At 35.0% G+C, this 17,518-nt stretch overlaps 1 protein-coding gene across 7 annotated transcripts in view; it reads left to right on the forward strand.

Moving 5' to 3' along the window:
- The window catches only part of LOC149080510 (uncharacterized), a 195,123-nt gene extending 184,814 nt beyond the window's left edge, over positions 1-10,309 (forward strand). For 3 of the 7 annotated variants that reach the window (XM_089239596.1, XM_089239595.1, XM_089239597.1), the window contains one exon: positions 5,748-10,308. In XM_089239596.1, coding sequence (XP_089095722.1) covers positions 5,748-6,007 — 260 coding nt within the window. In that variant the 3' untranslated portion in view covers positions 6,008-10,308. Of the gene's footprint in view, positions 1-5,747 lie in introns of all 7 variants that reach the window. The other 4 variants (XM_089239601.1, XM_089239604.1, XM_089239598.1 and 1 more) reach the window with 2 other exon arrangements.
- The last annotated feature ends 7,209 nt before the right edge of the window (positions 10,310-17,518 follow it).

Raw genomic sequence — 17,518 nt, forward strand, 5'->3', positions numbered from 1 at the left:
GGACCCTGGTGAGCACTATCAGATCCGTGTGCACGACACTGTTTCATATCTCCACTTGGACTCGAAGAACCTCCACAGACTGACAGTACTCACCGGATGCCAGTTGAAATCTATCACAGTGATAGGGTCTAACTTGATTACTAGGCGCACCAACCTGTCGAGACAGATCAAAACTGATCGCAGAGCGATTGGCACCCGTATCAATTTTTGCCATCAAAATTTCGCAACCGAATTAAGAAAATTAAATTTTTTATTAGGGGTCTTTTTACCCACTACCCCTTCTCATGTACCCCAGGTCTACTTTCCCTGATTTCCATTTGAATTACAATTTTGTATAATATGGTCAACTTAACCACAACCATAACAGGTAACTTGTCGAGAAAAATTATTGGCTCTAAAAGGCCGTTTTGAAGGTTGTACAATATTTTGTGTAGGTTTCACACAATTTCTTCTAATTCAAGTTGAATTTTTTCTACATAATTTTCATGAGATTCATAATTTTTACGAGGTTCAATTTGAACATTTTCACGCGTTTCCATAACCTGATCTAACATTACAAATAATTTTTGTAAAGAATTAGGCTTCCTAACCTCTTAAAAGGTCCTCACATTATAGGGTAATTGTGACGTTATAAGTGCAATTTTATCTAACTCCGGAACAGTTAAGTCAAACGATTGAAAAAGATCTAACTTATACAGTACGAAATCAAGGTACGAACCTGTCGAAAACTTTTCAAAAAGAGCTAACTCAACCTTCGTATGATATTTTGAAAAGGTCTGTAATAGAAGTAATAGTAGTCTTTTGAAACTTTCCCATGATTTATGGGGACCCCATTCATACCTGCCTATCGTTTGCCACCAGGCCTGAGTGCAACCTTCGAATGTGCTTACAACTAACTCAATCTTATTAGGAACTCCGTAAAGATTAAAATACGATTCACATTTCAATAAAAAACTTCTAGCATTTTTCCCACTACCAGAGAATACACGATTACCAACACTGCGTTGCGTCAGTGGAATCAAAGCATTCGCAGGATTTAAAGGTAATGCCGGGGGGGGGGGAAGTATCACGTGTCTTGTTATAAGGATTTGATATCCTTGGATAGATAAAGTTCATTTGTGAAAATAATTATGCATTGAGGGCCAGATCAGCTCCAGGGGGGCCTCTCGTTTGAGGGCCGGATCAGCAAGATTTATTGCACATGCCCTTGATGAGGCCAGCTCCTTTGTTATTTTTCATCCGACATCACTTGAGCCCCGTTCACATGTGCAAATATTGGGGTAACATTGAGAGTTCTAGCACCCGCTTGACGACTTTTTTCCTTCCTAAAGAAAGAAATGGGGAGCAGTCATTGGTGAAAATTCTTGAAGCGGGTTTTAAACATGCTTCTTCTATTTCCCATGTGAACGGGGCTTTAGTGAATGTTTTTCAACTATAGACAATGTGACAACATTTTAGACAATGTTTTTGTTTTCGCTGAAAACAATTGAGTACAATTCTGTTTCTCACACAACGAGACACTGCAATACCTTCCCTGGGAGGTCCCTTAATGAAAACAAATTATTTTAAGACAAACTTTTAATCTTCGTCCCAAATATATGGGAATTGGAACCAGATCCCTCCATGAAAATAGCGACATCGCCATCATGAGGGAAATTAATTTATATGGGACATCAGAGAGCAGCCTGATCTCTGGCCCGTTCTGGTTCGACAGCCGTAAGACGCCGACTGCCAAACTAAGCGAACATTTTTGCCCTCACAGGTGTGCCAGTGGGTCCTCAGGTGGTTTCCAGTAGCTGAGAGGTCCGTGGGTCTAAAATAAGGAGGAATTTCCCACATAACGACAAGATGACCATTAACGTAGAGGGATCTGATCCCGATACATTACAATACAACGTATTGCACAAAGCAAGAAAAATATTTTGTTAAAAGTACAAATAATTTGCAGTCTTTTATGATTTTTTTCCTTTTTGTCAATCTCCTAAAAACACCCGTGCCGAATCTAAATAAGAAAGTGTGAGTTAGACAATATATGGTATTACAATATAGATATGACGATTTTGCGTCATTTAATGAATGAAAATGTTGATTTTATCGGATTAGCTAAATCAGGGTTTTAATGTGAATTGATGAAGTGGGGGGGGGGTGGAAAATCCTGAATGTGTTCGAAAAAAAAAAAAAAAGACCCCAATAAAAAATTATTTAAAGATTTTTTTAGAAGTGTCTGCAAATATTTGTGTTGATCACACCTGCAATTTAGAAAATCTGATAAAATTTAAATTTTTATTTGAGGGAAATGGTTATATCAGGATAGCAATTAACATAAATATTCACACTGGAATTTGTGAAAATCTGTTAAGTATAAGTTTGTTATATCTGAGTGTGATTGTATATACACAAAAGTTTGTTAAAATTCTTTAACCACTTTATGATCAAAGAACGTAATATTGCATTCAAACACCAGTGGAATGAATTCAAACAAGTTTACTCTGTTTTCTTTCCTCTCTATTGATCATCTCGACACTTTGTTGCAACTTTGCATTTTTTTTTCCCTTTTGGTTTGTTGTATACCCTGATAGTGATTTTTTTCCTCACATATGAGTATTTTTTTATAAGAGTGTAAGAGAACATTCCTTGTAGCCTAATGGATAAGACGATGGACTCGAGAGAATATATTCTGAGGCGGATAATGATATTTTTTTTAAATATATGACATCCATATTTATTATGGGCATCTTTTTATCTGCCGCCTCATAGGGCATTTTGCCTGTTGTGGCGTTGTATTTGTAAGTAGGGTGAGGGTGATAAGAAATATAACTTTGTACTATTTGATTCTTATCACCTTATCTTTTATACTGTCTTGTGTTGTTTTTTTTCCCCTTCCCTTTTCTAGTGTGTGGTTAGGTTAGAACACAAGGTTATATATACTATATTTATTGCCGATTCGTCAAATAGAGAGCATCTGAATTTCTTGCCAATTCACATTTGTAAGCGAATCAAGAAATTCTCTAAATAGGAGTTGATTTAATCAGGGTTTTATTGTATAATTTGTCAACTGTGAGTTCATTATATTGGGATTTGATTGCAGAATTGGTTAAATAGAGGAATTCTTTTGATACTGATGAAAGTTTGTTATATTGGTGTTTGATTGTAAAATCTGCAAAATGGGATTTACAATGGGTTCAATAGTAAACGTACAAGTGCTTGAAAAAAAAGTTTAAATAGAAATTTGTTACATCAGGGTCTGACTTTATAATCCATGAAATGGGAGTTCATTATATAACAGGGTCTGTGTATATATACACAAAAACTTACAAAATTTGTTAATTCTAGGCATTCATTGAATCTGAGTTCACTATACAGGGTGATAACTATCTACCACTCAATAATTACACATGTGATACCTTGTGAAAAATTAATATGGAAAAGTGTTTTCAGTTTTTTGATCTGACCCATAATTAATGAGTTATAACGCTTTAAAAATTTATGTAATTTCAAAATCCTGCCAAATTCACTTGGCATTTTTGTAAATGCTAAAAATCTATTAACCCCACACACAAAAATCCAGAAAACGAAAGAGATATAAAACAAGTTTTTTTTTCCTCACACTTTTCAGGAAAAAACCCTTTTTTACAATTAATCAGTATATGTTCTTTGCATCCCACAACGCCAGCTTTACAGAGATTATAGATAAGCGTTAGTCATTTGGTTTTGTTCCCCAGAAAGTACAGCGTCTATTTAATTTTTTTTTTTTGGTTATAATTTCTAATTTGAGGGCATTCAGCCATTTACTGAACAACCCTTAAAAATTTTTGAGAGGGATGAAGTTATATATTCTTTAAAATTATTTTCTCGAATAATACACTTGTTCTAATAACTACAATAAAACTAAACGTTTGTGAGTAGGTTAAAAATAACCAAATTTTATGCCAGAAAAAAAAACATTTTTATGTTTCCAAGGAAATTTTAATGATTTTAGGGTATATTGGGGCTGCTGATTTGAAAACTGGTGTTGGTTTTACTGAATCTGCTCTAGTTTTTGAGATAATGCATAATATCAATATGGCCTGCAGCCACTAATTTTTGCATGGAAATTTTTTTTTTAACTTTTTATTTACTTTCCTATTTTATTCAACACATCATTACCAGACAGCAGTGATCTTTATGTATTGATATTAAGTTTATTAATGATTTACATTTCGCACAGTTTCAATGTGATTTGTATGCCGCTTGTGGCATGAGTGGATCCAGAGCTCGTTGTTGGGAGGGGTGATTTTACAAAATAATAAATAAAATGAGTTATACACTGTGAATAGGGTGACCATACATCTTTCATTTTGTCCTGTATTTTCCAGAAAATCCTGATGCTTTCTGTTTTTTCTCCGTCCTGAATTTTTTAAGAAAATGTACTGGTTTTTCCTATTTTTTAGTTGAAGTTTTCTTGAATTTTTTACTTAATCAAAAACATATATACAGGTGATTTTTTAACAAATTGATTGAATGCAATATTATTATATAAAAGTTCCAAAAATTTCATGAATTATCGCCTTTTGTTCACTTCATCCCAAAGACTAGAGCTGATCTGATAAAACCAATGTCAGATTTGGAATCAGTGCCCTAAAATCACTGAAATTTTTTTTCAGAACAAAATCAATATTTAGTAGTGTAATCAATAGAAAAAATCTGAAACCAAAAATAATTTCGAATAGGTCAATTCATAACATAAGTCTGATTAAAAGTTTCCGATTTAATCATTGTTATTATTTTACTGTTTCCCCAGTCACATTCGTCAATCTATAATTTTTACATCCTTCATTGAAGCCTTTTACGCATAACAGTTTCAATGAAAGTTCAAAAAAATCCAAAGAAATATTGTCGTTTTATTGATCAACATGTAATCTGATTAAAATGACAACGCAAAATAACGATCACGCACAGTGAACACGTATGTACTGTTTGCACCTTCCCTGATAAAATTTGAGTTGATATTGAAGGGAAACAAGTTGTGGCACATTTCAGCAAAAGTGTTGATTTATCTAAAACAAATGCAAATAGATCTCATTTGGCTAACACTTTACAAATCTGGTTATAAATTTGCCAACATAGGGAACAAAGCTAATACGTAAGTTATATGTAATAAGTAGATTATAATATGACACTACATGGAGAGAATAAACTCCAATCATGAAGGAAGAAGGCCAAACTATGGCTTCTAATAGAATTGAATATTTCAGTTAATTTTCAAGAAGTGAAAACCCGCTTATGGCGGAGAAATGTACTTTCGTTTGGAGTTTGGCACATAACTGACCATTAGAAAAATGGCACGTCACAAAATTTCAAAACCTTATAACTCACTTAATATTCATGGGATCCAAAAACAGAAAACACTTTCTATATTAGTTTTTCATAAGGAATCACGTGCAAAATTATTGGGCGGTCGATAGTTACCCCCCTGTATATTGAGGCCACTTAAAACAGTCATCTAAATAATAAATCCCATATTATCAATGTGATAAATTTGCTGTAGATTATAAAAATTGATTAAACTTACCGAAATGGTTAGTGATTATGCATAATCACATTAAGATACATATTTTAAATTCTTAGGCTAAAATATGTTTATTTTAGTTAAATTATAAAAAAAAAAAATGTTCTTAATAGTTGGTTGTTATAGCCTCCTTTGAAAATTTTTATTTTTATTAGTCTTTTTTTGATTTTGTTATATAAAATTAGTTCTTTATTTTCAGATTCTTCATCTTTGGAGAAAAAAAGAGTGCCTGTTCATATGCGTCTTGGGCCTCCTTTGGCATCATTGAAATCATTATCAAATGCATGGACATTAGATGCAAGTGGAGAAATTCATGAAACAGAAAGTTCTCAATCCAGAATCCAAATTTCTGGGGATTCTACTTTTGAAAAAGACTCTTTCTCAAGTAAAAGGATTAAGAAGCATTATCATAAGTATAAATACCCCTATAAAAATTCAAAGTGCCGGAAACATAAATGAGTGATAAACCCGGTGGATAAGATTTCTTGCTGATGTGATACGTCAAAATGTGATAATTTGCATGTGAATTTCTGAAAGAGATACAGAACAAGGTAGAATGAACCAGGCAATCCTATCAACTGATTGTTTTTTTTAAAAAAACCGCAAATTTATAAAACTGCAGTGGTGTCTTACAATTCGATGCTTGAATTCCTTTGGAATATGCATGCATAAAATTGCTGGGTGGAGTTGTATTGGAATACCATCAAATGTCATCACGCGTCAGTTCAGTTACAGTTGGTATCAAATTATGAGGCATCACACTGTATTGTCTAATTTCTAATGGATGTGTTCTTCGGAAAATCCAATCTACAAATTTATGTTGTTACTTTTGAGCAATAGAAATTCCAGATTTCAAATTAAAAAAAAGATCCACATTTTAGGTTTCACATACACGATGCATATAAATTGTGTATGACCAAAAGAGTGCTCAACAGTTTGTTTTACTCTGCAAACTGAAAATTTAAATTGACAGACATGTGCCATCAGCTTTGATTCTAAACTTTCATTATAAACATGCATCTAAATTGAAAACTTCTCTTTTTTTGGATAATTTTTCATCAAGAAATTGTTTGATACAATTGCTATCAAACGAATCACCTTTAACCTGCTTGTATGTTGACAACTCTGTACTGTAAAGAAAATGTGTTGTAAAAGTTTGCTCATCTATATCAGAGTTTGTGACTTATGGATTATGTACATTAAATACTGTTTTTGTATAGGAATACAAATTTCAATGACTTATGTTAGAGGCGTTTTAAACAGTCATAAATTGTGTACATAAGGGATGTTTTTTTTCTTATTTTTATTCATTTTTTACCATTTTTAGCTTCCATTTTGTTAAAGTTGCTCCATTAAACTCTTTCACAGGCTGTGGGCAGCATACGTCTTACTTGATGAAGTATTTTTCACACACACACACAAGTTTTTTTTTAGTAAGAAACATCCATGTTTTGGGAAGTTCTGCATGGGAAATAGAAGGTTATTATTAAAGCACAAGTCTTCAATAATGATATTAGCTCAAAAACTGTAATTTATAGTAAGTGAATAATACTTACATATACTACACACCATCCTAATCTATCACTAAAGCCCTGTTTACACGTGCAATATTGTAGTGGTATAGGAAGTTCTGCCACCACACTTTTTCCTTCATAGGGGAAAATGGGAGCAGGCATTGCTCCCCCCTGTATCTTCCAGACCTTTGAGTGTTGTAGCCTTCTTTCCCATAATCTTTTGCGCGCGAAACTCCGACTACTTCAGTAAAGTTGGGTTAAAATGCTGGTCCATGTAAAGGGGTTTTAGCAAAAAATCCTTGAACACGGTTTTGAACAGGTTTTTTCCATCTCTCATGTAAATGGGCCTCAATTTGTTTTTCATTTTTACTATTAGGTTCTCCCATGCTTTTCCTCATGTGTGAGAAATTAATGTCTATGATGAATTTATATGAGAGCTGGCAATGCGTAGTCACCTTAAATTTCAAAAAACAAAACTTTTTTTACAATCGTTTATAAATTTTACTGTAGCTAATTTTTTTGTAGCGCAATTTCTCAAAACTGTGATTGAAATTTCATCAAAAGATAGCCTGTGAAAGGATTAATGCATTTGCACATTGTATGTTGACACTATTCATATTTGTGTTTAGATATATTTTAACTCTGTTCTTATTTACATTACATTTCATAAATTTTTTCTGAAGAGACAAATGTATGATAATGATGTCACATGAATATTTATTAAATTCAGGACTTATTTTTCTGAACACATGAAATTCTTGATTGCATAACTCAGTCAGTGCCATTTGATGAGTTCTGGTATAGATTAAACTGGTGTGTGTGTGTGTTGTAAAACTTTAGAATGTTTGGTTTTTTCTGTCAATTTCTCCACAATTGGGCAACAGTTTTTACCAAGCTAATGAAGGAAAAAATAGTCTTTAAGGGGTGTACTTCAATTAGCTGTAAATAATTGCATACCATATCAAGAAAAGAATCTTTCCCATAGATAGTATAAAGATCAAGATTTGTTGTGTCCCTCTTAATAGCAATGACTATATTGCAGCATCTGGTAATATTTGATATTAGGCATAAAGTTGTGACAACATAGCTCATTCCCCTATAAATTATATTATAATTCTCTTTTGAATATACATTTTCCAGCAGCATTGTGGGCTTACCACAAGATGTCTCTCACATGTTCTGTGATATTTGAATAACTTGAGTGGATGAGTTAATTTTCAGTGATATTTTACTTTGTACATGATGGCAGATCTTGAAACAGAAAGATTTTTTTCCACTGTTTCAGAACCTGTGAACATCTTTTGCTGTGATGCTATTCTCTGCACTTGAAAAAATGAGCAGCTATTCAAAGATATGCCAAACCTTTAGCCTAAATTTTTTTTTTAATTGAATGATGGTGATAAAAATCTGATCAATACAATAATAATCTACCAATAAACCAACTGACAGTTACCAGACCTTGTTCAAAAATATGGACCATCATTCAGTAAAATTTCTCCTTGAAGAAGAACATGAGTGCCTTTTCATAAAGTATGTTTTAGGGCAGTGTGGGTGGTGTGGCACAGTTTGCCAAGTTGTAAGGGTGCCAAAACAAATTGGGAAAAAACTTTTTTTCATCTGTTCATTTGATTAGTGCACAGATATGCAAAAAAGCAAGAGCAATATCAAGAAATCCGACCAATCCATACTGATATACAAAGTAATGTAGGAATAAATAATTTTTAATACAAGTAGACTTTTGCTAATCTTGCACATATCATACCAGAAATTGCTGGATTACTAGAAGTTAATTGAAAAAGCCCATTTAAATGATATAAACTTCTGCTCACAGACACACACAGTGACATGTTTTCCTGTTCTATGTTCGAAGTAAGCCCGCTTAAAAAATGCTGGATTATAGAGAGTATACTGTAATTGAATCAAGCAAAAAAAAGTAATAAATCTGCATATTAAATAGCATGTCCTGACTGATTCATCATCCGCTGAGCCAAAACTGCTGAGGATATAAATATGAAATTTGGTCAGTAGTTTTGTAATGTCAGACTTACTGAGAAAGGATTTCTTAAAATTCAACTCCCAAAGGGAGGTTTCAATTTTCAGATTACCAAGTCCATGCAAGTGAAGCCACAAGTAACAACTAGTCTATACACATATAATTACATGTCCTGACTAATTGAATGACCGATTCATCATTGCCGAGCCAAAACCACTGGAGCTATATTTATTAAATTTTGTTAGTAGTTTTATTTCATGACTTAATTCAAGAAGGGATTTTTTTTAAATTTGGCCCTTAAGGGGATTCAAATGTTATATAGACAAATCATGCCGAGCCATAATTGTTGGAGCTATATTTATGAAATTTGGTCAGTAGTTTTATTCTATAACGTAAAGACTCGCTAAAGCCCCATTTACCTGTGAAATAGAAAAGGCAGGTTTAAAACTCGCTTCAAAAATTTTCACCAATTACTGCTCTCCATTTCTTTCCTTACGAGGGAAAAAAGTCGTCAAGTGGGTATTAGAACTCCCAATGCTACCACAATATTACACATGTAAACAGGGCTTAGTGGGTTTTCCAAAATTTTACCCCCTAAGGGGGTCCAAATGTTATATAGACAAATTATGCTGAGCTGAAACCGCTCTGGTGCTATATTTATGAAATTTGGTCAGTAGTTTTATTTCATGACGTAAAAACTCACTAAGGAAGAGATTTTCAAAATTCAACCGTTAAGGGAGGTCAAAAAATTATATAGAGAAATCATGCCGAGCCGGAACTGCTCTCTAGAGCTATATTTATGAAATTTGGTTAATAGTTTCATTTAATTACGTAAAGACATTAAGAACTTTTTTTTTTTAAATTCAGCCCTCTTAAAATGGACATGGGGGGGGGGTTATTATATAGGTCAATCATCGCTGAGCCGAAATTATTGAAGCTATAAATTTGAAATTCGTTCAGTCTTATGTTTTGTATTATAGAAACTCTGCTAGACAGGATTTCTGGAAATGCAATCCCCAAGGGGGTCATGAGGGATTCAAAATGCTATTGGAAGGAATCGTCACAAAACAATTTTTAAATTACGGAATCCATACGAGCGAAGCCGCAGGTAACAGCTAGTAATGTGTATAGACAGGTTGAAACATTGACTTTTATAAGTAAATCTAGTGTTTACAAGGAAGACAGTGTGCAATCATGAATAGAAATTTTTTGTGAACATTTTATTAGATATTGGCAACAAGAAGAAGGACAAGCATCAACTATTGTTTTTTACCTTCAAAAATGTATATAAATATTAAGCATCAAGATACAAGAATAAAAAATGAATAAAATTTTTAGAAATGCTTTGCAATGTAAGTGATGGGGATGAGGTTTTTTCTCAAGGCCTTTTTTTTCGAAAATGGAAGAGGTGCAGGATTTAGGCAGATGTTATAAAATTTTTGGATAAAATATAGATGAAATAGTTTTTTTCTTTATCTTATCCTAATATTATGTATCAGAAATATAGAGTATTACTGTGTATCTGCTGGATGTCCTCAATTTACATTATTTTGCAAAAAAAAAACAAACAAAGCACCATAAAGGAACTGATGGCTGTTATTGAAATTAAGTGTGTGAAGCCCATACACAGGTTATGAAAATATTAAAAATTGAAGACTAGGATCAACAGTATCTTTCTCACAAGAAATGGTGTCACTATCCCGGATGCAGCTAGCGTCACCGAATTGGTGATTTTCATTGACGAGTGGCTTAGGTTTTCTGAACATTGTTCAGCGGTGGTCAAAAAAGCGAATAGAATGCTTGTGGTTTCATTTACGAAAAGGTCTCTTCGCGTACTCCTAAAGTCATCCTTCCACTTTTCTGAGGCTTAGTTTGTCCTGGACTGGAGTATGCTGTAAGGTTTTAGAGACCATACCTACAGAGGGATATAGACTTGGTTGAAGGGGTGCAGAGAAGAGCTATGCGTGTCCTTATTGGCGCACGGGGCTTGAGTTATGAAGAGAGTCTTTATTTTTTGAATGTTTACATTGGATAAATACAGGTGTCGGGGAGATATGATCAAAGTGATCAAAATTTTCAACGGGATGGATAGGATGGACCATGAATTATTAGTACACCGTCAATTGACTACTTTTACAAGGGGACAATTCTAGGTTATGGTGTCGCAGAGAATTTTTCTATAATAGGGTTGTTAATAAAGTTAATAGCTTACCCCCGGAGGTAGTAAATTGTAACACAATTGACACGTTGAAAAAGAAGTACGATGAACATGTTGAGGTAAATTGAGAAGCTATCCATACTTAAAATAAGACAACCATAAGTATTCTTTATGGGCATTGTATAATATATTTCATCGTGTATATACTTATGTTATTTGTAATTGCATTTTTAATTGGGTTGCTGTATTTTTGAAATATATGACATCCATATTTGTTATGGGCATCTTTTTCTCAGCCACCTTATTGGGCATTTTGCCTGTTGTGGCCTTGTATATGTATAAATGTTGTATCAGTAATTGGTGAAACCTCTACTGGCAGCAATGCATGCTTGTATCAGGGGTGGGAACTCTGCGCCAATTGCGCCGCACTGCGCCAAAACTAATATCTTGCGCCATCCTGCTCCAATAGCGTATTTTCGCATTTTTCTGCGCCAAATAGTGAATTTTGCTTCAGTATGCCCGGAATTTCGGAAAGGACGGCAAAAATTTTTTGTTCCTGCTAGCCACGAAACGTTTCTTTTCCAGAGAGAAGAGCGTGTTTTATTCCACTATACTTAAACTATCGGCCCCTGATCGGGCTTTCCATCGCGAAACCCCGATATTGTCCGTGATCGTGGAACTGAAGATGGTTTGCAATGCCTTTCAACTTTAAAGTGCAAATTCGAGTGTTTCCGTTTAAAAAAAAAGTTGTCACTGGAAGCAGCAGAAATTACTGTAGTCGATTGTCATTGTGTTAAATCCCAGTGTTTCGTGAAAAAAATTTTCATTCCGGGAGTAAAAAGCGCATGTTCGCCGAATTACGAATGTTAGTTTAGAAACTTTGCCGAATAACGAGTGTTAAATCGCCAATGTTGCCGAATAACGAGCGGTAATTCGTCAATCTCGCCAAATATCGAGCATCAGATCGCCAATCTCGCCAGATAATGAGTGCTGAATCGCCAAACATCGAGTTGATTCTTCCGAAATACTCTCCCATTTTGCAACAATTTCTTTCCAAGTATAAAAAAATTAAAAACTTATAAAATTTTTTTAGCTCATTTGAAGTGCTGCTGTTCAAGGCAGCAAATAGTGCCCTCAGTAAGCAAAAATCATCTTAAATAGACTGGTGCAAAAAATTTTATGACAGCCGCTCTTTCAAACAAGGTGTTTGCCTAAAACACCAAAAACAAAAATCCAGCTGAGGAAAAGATGTTTGATAACAAAAGACAGTGCAGTTTTATTTTGAAAAGGGGTGAGGGTTAACGAAAATATTCTTGTTAATTTCACTGCTCCAATTTATAAATATCTGCTCCGAATCCCATATTTTGCTGCTCCAAATCCTGAATTTGCTGCTCCAAAACTGCTCCAAATCCTGAATTTTGCTGCTCCGAAATGGACTTAGTCACTTCCCACCCTTGTTGTATATGTTACCGGCAAAGTATGAAATCCAGGCATTCTATACAATGCCTAGGCATTGTATAGAATGCCTGGTCGTTTCAGGCAAAGTATGAAATACCGGTTTTATTCTATACTTTGCCTAGGCATTCTATAGAATGACTAGTCATTCTATAGAATGCCTAAACACAACCCAGGCAAAGTAAGAAATATCTTCTTCCAACAAATCTCTTAAGGGGCGGTATAAAATATTACATAAAATTAAAATTTCCCAGAACTTTCTTTTTTTCCCGGAAACGTTTCCCTTTCGCTCTCGTGAAAAAGGATCTGTTGAGGGGTGGTATAAAATATTACAATTCCTTCAAATTAAAATTTTGCAGAATTTTCGTCATTTTTTCCCAGAAACGTTTCCCTTTCGCTCTCGTGAAAAAGGATCTGTTGAGGGGCGATATAAAATATTACAATTTCTTCCAATTAAAATTTCGCAGAATTTTCGTCATTTTTTCCCTGAAACGTTTCCCTTTCGCTCTCATGAAAAAGGATTTGTTGAAAGACGGTATAAAATATTACAATTCCTTCGAATTAAAATTTCGCAGAATTTTCGTCATTTTCTCCCGGAAAAGTTTCCCTTTCGCTCTCGTGAAAAATGATCTGTTGAGGGGCGATATAAAATATTACAATTCCTTCGAATTAAAATTTCGCAGAATTTTCTTTTTTTCCCGGAAACGTTTCCCTTTCGCTCTCGTGAAAAAGGATCTGTTGAGGGGCGATATAAAATATTACAATTTCTTCCAATTAAAATTTCGCAGAATTTTCGTCATTTTTTCCCTGAAACGTTTCCCTTTCGCTCTCATGAAAAAGGATTTGTTGAAAGACGGTATAAAATATTACAATTCCTTCGAATTAAAATTTCGCAGAATTTTCGTCATTTTCTCCCGGAAAAGTTTCCCTTTCGCTCTCGTGAAAAATGATCTGTTGAGGGGCGATATAAAATATTACAATTCCTTCGAATTAAAATTTCGCAGAATTTTCTTTTTTTCCCGGAAACGTTTCCCTTTCGCTCTCGTGAAAAAGGATCTGTTGAGGGGCGATATAAAATATTACAATTTCTTCGAATTAAAATTTCGCAGAATTTTCGTCATTTTCTCCCGGAAAAGTTTCCCTTTCGCTCTCGTGAAAAAGGATCTGTGGAGGGGCGATATAAAATATTACAATTTCTTCGAATTAAAATTTCGCAGAATTTTCGTCATTTTTCCCCGAAAACGTTTCCCTTTCGCTCTCGCGAAAAAGGATCTGTGGAGGGGCGATATAAAATATTACAATTCCTTCGAATTAAAATTTCGCAGAATTTTCGTCATTTTCTCCCGGAAAAGTTTCCCTTTCGCTCTCGTGAAAAATGATCTGTTGAGGGGCGATATAAAATATTACAATTCCTTCGAATTAAAATTTCGCAGAATTTTCTTTTTTTCCCGGAAACGTTTCCCTTTCGCTCTCGTGAAAAAGGATCTGTTGAGGGGCGATATAAAATATTACAATTTCTTCGAATTAAAATTTCGCAGAATTTTCGTCATTTTCTCCCGGAAAAGTTTCCCTTTCGCTCTCGTGAAAAAGGATCTGTGGAGGGGCGATATAAAATATTACAATTTCTTCGAATTAAAATTTCGCAGAATTTTCTTTTTTTTCCCGGAAACCTTTCCCTTTCGCTCTCGTGAAAAAGGATCTGTTGAGGGGCGGTATAAAATATTACAATTTCTTCGAATTAAAATTTCGCAGAATTTTCGTCATTTTTCCCCGAAAACGTTTCCCTTTCGCTCTCGCGAAAAAGGATCTGTTGAGGTTCGTAATTTTTTCCGAAAACATGCATTAGTAAGCGACGACTTCCATCCTTATTGGTGTATAATCGCACCATTTGATCCACGATGTCGACTCCATATTTAATTTCGTTATTGTAGGCAACTGTTTCTGGGGTCTTTTTCCCGTTTTCGTTGATAGTTACATCAGTATGGATTGAACTCAGAACTAGACATTTTTAATTTTTTTTTCTCTGATAAGATGTCAGCGTGATATCAGTTCCAGTTTTGAATACTATCGACGAGTATAGATCCTGTGTTCCTGTTTTTGCAGTTGGAGGTACCTCACGACGGTCTTTTTGAAGGGTCCCAACCAAGCCTGTCCTTTTCAAAACTGCACATAATCTCAGTGATGTAAAATAATCATCTGTTGTTTTGTTTCAACGTTCTCCTAGATAAGGTTTGGCTAATCGAATTACATGTTCATAGACAAGTTGATTTGCTGGTCTGGTGTTATCTGTCCCAGTGTAATCGAAACTGATTTTCTGTCCATTCAGAATATATTTGGAATCAACGCAGGCAAGAAGCCAGAATTTTATCCCAAATTTGTCTGGCTTACTTGGGATATACTGTGTAAATGGACATCTTGCTTTTGAGGGTAGAAGTTGTTCGTCCACAGTTAGATTGGGCCCTGTTTTGTAGCAAGTCGCACTGTATTCTATGAATGAAATCCATAGTGAACATGCAAGAGAAAATTGGCCAGATCGAATTGCATGAATTTCAAAATTCCTTTGAAACGATATATTGTCATTGTTTGGGGAAAAAATAGAGGACCCCAAATCTCGACGACCACAATGAATTCAGTAGGAAGTTTTTTGCACCTCTTGCATACATAATGGATATCGTTGCATCCAGTTCAAGCAAAGAAACTGACCAAGAAGTTTTATTTAGACGACGATGGGCTTCAGCTTCTGTATATGTCGAATCATTTTGTCGCAGAAAATAAGGCGTCACGAACCCAGAACACTTTCATTTATGTTTTTTGAGCGCAAGTTTTTTTCTCTCAATATATTTTGCGATCCTCGACATCCTAAAGTTGAGGAAGGTTCTATGATTTTCCATATGCTCCCATCTGCTACAGTTTCTTAGATCGTTTCTGTGGCTTCAACGAGTTATAATGAGTCACACCACGGTCATTTTCTGCACACGAGAGCTAATTAGACCGGGACCTACAATTTATTGCCGATTCCGAACGGCAAGCTTGTTTCTAAGCTCATCGAGAGGTTGGTGCACTAACTCCTCAATGAGGGACTTCATGCGGTCAAGTCGCCGTGTCTGTTGTACCCCTGTGCCAGGAAAGTTTTCTGACAAAGACGAACCGGGTATCAAACTCGCGACACCTCTAAACATCCTTTGGTACTTTAGGCGAGTATCTTATCGACCTGGGCTACCGCTCCCGAGAAATAATTTTATATTGATTTAAATCTTCGTCATCAGAACCGCTACTTTCTTCACTACAGTTCGACATAGGGTAGGTCTATGCTCTTCTGCACTTTCATCATAACTGCTTCCAGAGTTTCTCTCATCTAATCTTTGCATCTCCTGGAGTATTTCTTCAATAAATATACGTTTTCTTGTCATTCTAAACCAATGTTTCCCAAAGTGGGCAATATCGCCTCCTGGTGGGCGATAGAAAGGGCCAAGGAGGCGATAGAAGCCACGGGTATAACATAGGATCCTATGGGTTCGCTTGAGTTGGGGGGTGATGAGGGAAAAATTTATCTGAAGAAGGGGGCGATGGAACAAAAAGTTTTTGAAACTATGTTCTAAACTGTTTGAAAAGATCACATGCACTCAAATTTTCTACGTCCCAGAATAAACAATTTAACGGATAATATGGCAAGAATGCTTGACAAAAACCAAAAATGACACACCTGCTGACGACACTTGCAGATAAGAATGAGAGGAAAAGAAAGGTCACACACAAGGTCAAATGCAAAAAAGACTTTCAGAAGGATTATAACCTACTTAGAAATCAATTGTGACGACGATAGTAGTATTTACCGCATAATGTGCTAGAATATAATTAAGGGTCACTATGACCCCCTTCGGTCTTTCTAGGTATATCCGCTCGTAGCTTCGTTGTTAAAAAGGTAACGAAAGGAAGCTTTGGTATACAATAAGAACATGCTAATTCAGGAAAAGTCCAGAAATTCCAGGTGGTTCGGTTTATTCTTAGCAGAGATATGTAAGCTTAAACAGCGTACAGGGTCAAAAAGACCCCCGTTCCGTCTTTCTACTGTTAATATTTCATCATTGATAAATGGAACTTGCAAATGCGGACTATGCGATATCATTTTGTCTTGAAGTAACCGAAATTTTTATCTACGGATTTATGAACAAAAAATATAATGTATAAAGCGCCCGTTAACTCATCTATTCGAGGGAAAGTGACCGTGGTATGTCGGTCACGGAAAACAAATTGGTATACGTAGGTTTACCATATTTTATCGTTGGAAATACGGGAGATAGAGATTCTAAGTAAAGAATTGCTTATTGTTAGGCCGATCATATTTGCTCGAGAAAAATACGTGAAATTGGGATTCGAAATACGGGAAATTGCGGGACAATGTCAATTATCGCTAAATGATGCCAAAAGTAAGCGAAGTCATTAACTCGTGCTAAAATCACTGAAAATTCGCCAACCGCGAGAAATAAAGCGCCACTTCAAATTGCAATGAATTAAAAAAAACATGACAAATGTGTGAGATGAATATTCTTGTTTTTAGTCTCTTAATGAGGCTTTTTGAATCACGTGATATTTCCCTTTTTCTGGAGAGACATACATGGTAACCAATATGGCGACTTCCTGCGCAACTCATGAAAGACATAAATCAAAATTAAAGAAACAGAAATGAATTGGTTTTTTTTTTCTTTTTGATGGGTGCTAGATATTTCGAAAATTTTCTTGAAGCTCAAGTTATCGATTTGCTTGCTTTTGCTTCAAAAAATGGTTGATTAAAGCTGCGGAATTTCTTCAGGGTAATTTATGGGCCCATAATTAACTTCAAAACATCCTAA

This window comes from Pholcus phalangioides, unplaced genomic scaffold, assembly GCF_987345545.1.
Source record: "Pholcus phalangioides strain wild (caught in Gottingen) unplaced genomic scaffold, Ppha-v1.0 ptg000011l_1, whole genome shotgun sequence".
Taxonomy (NCBI): domain Eukaryota; kingdom Metazoa; phylum Arthropoda; class Arachnida; order Araneae; family Pholcidae; genus Pholcus; species Pholcus phalangioides.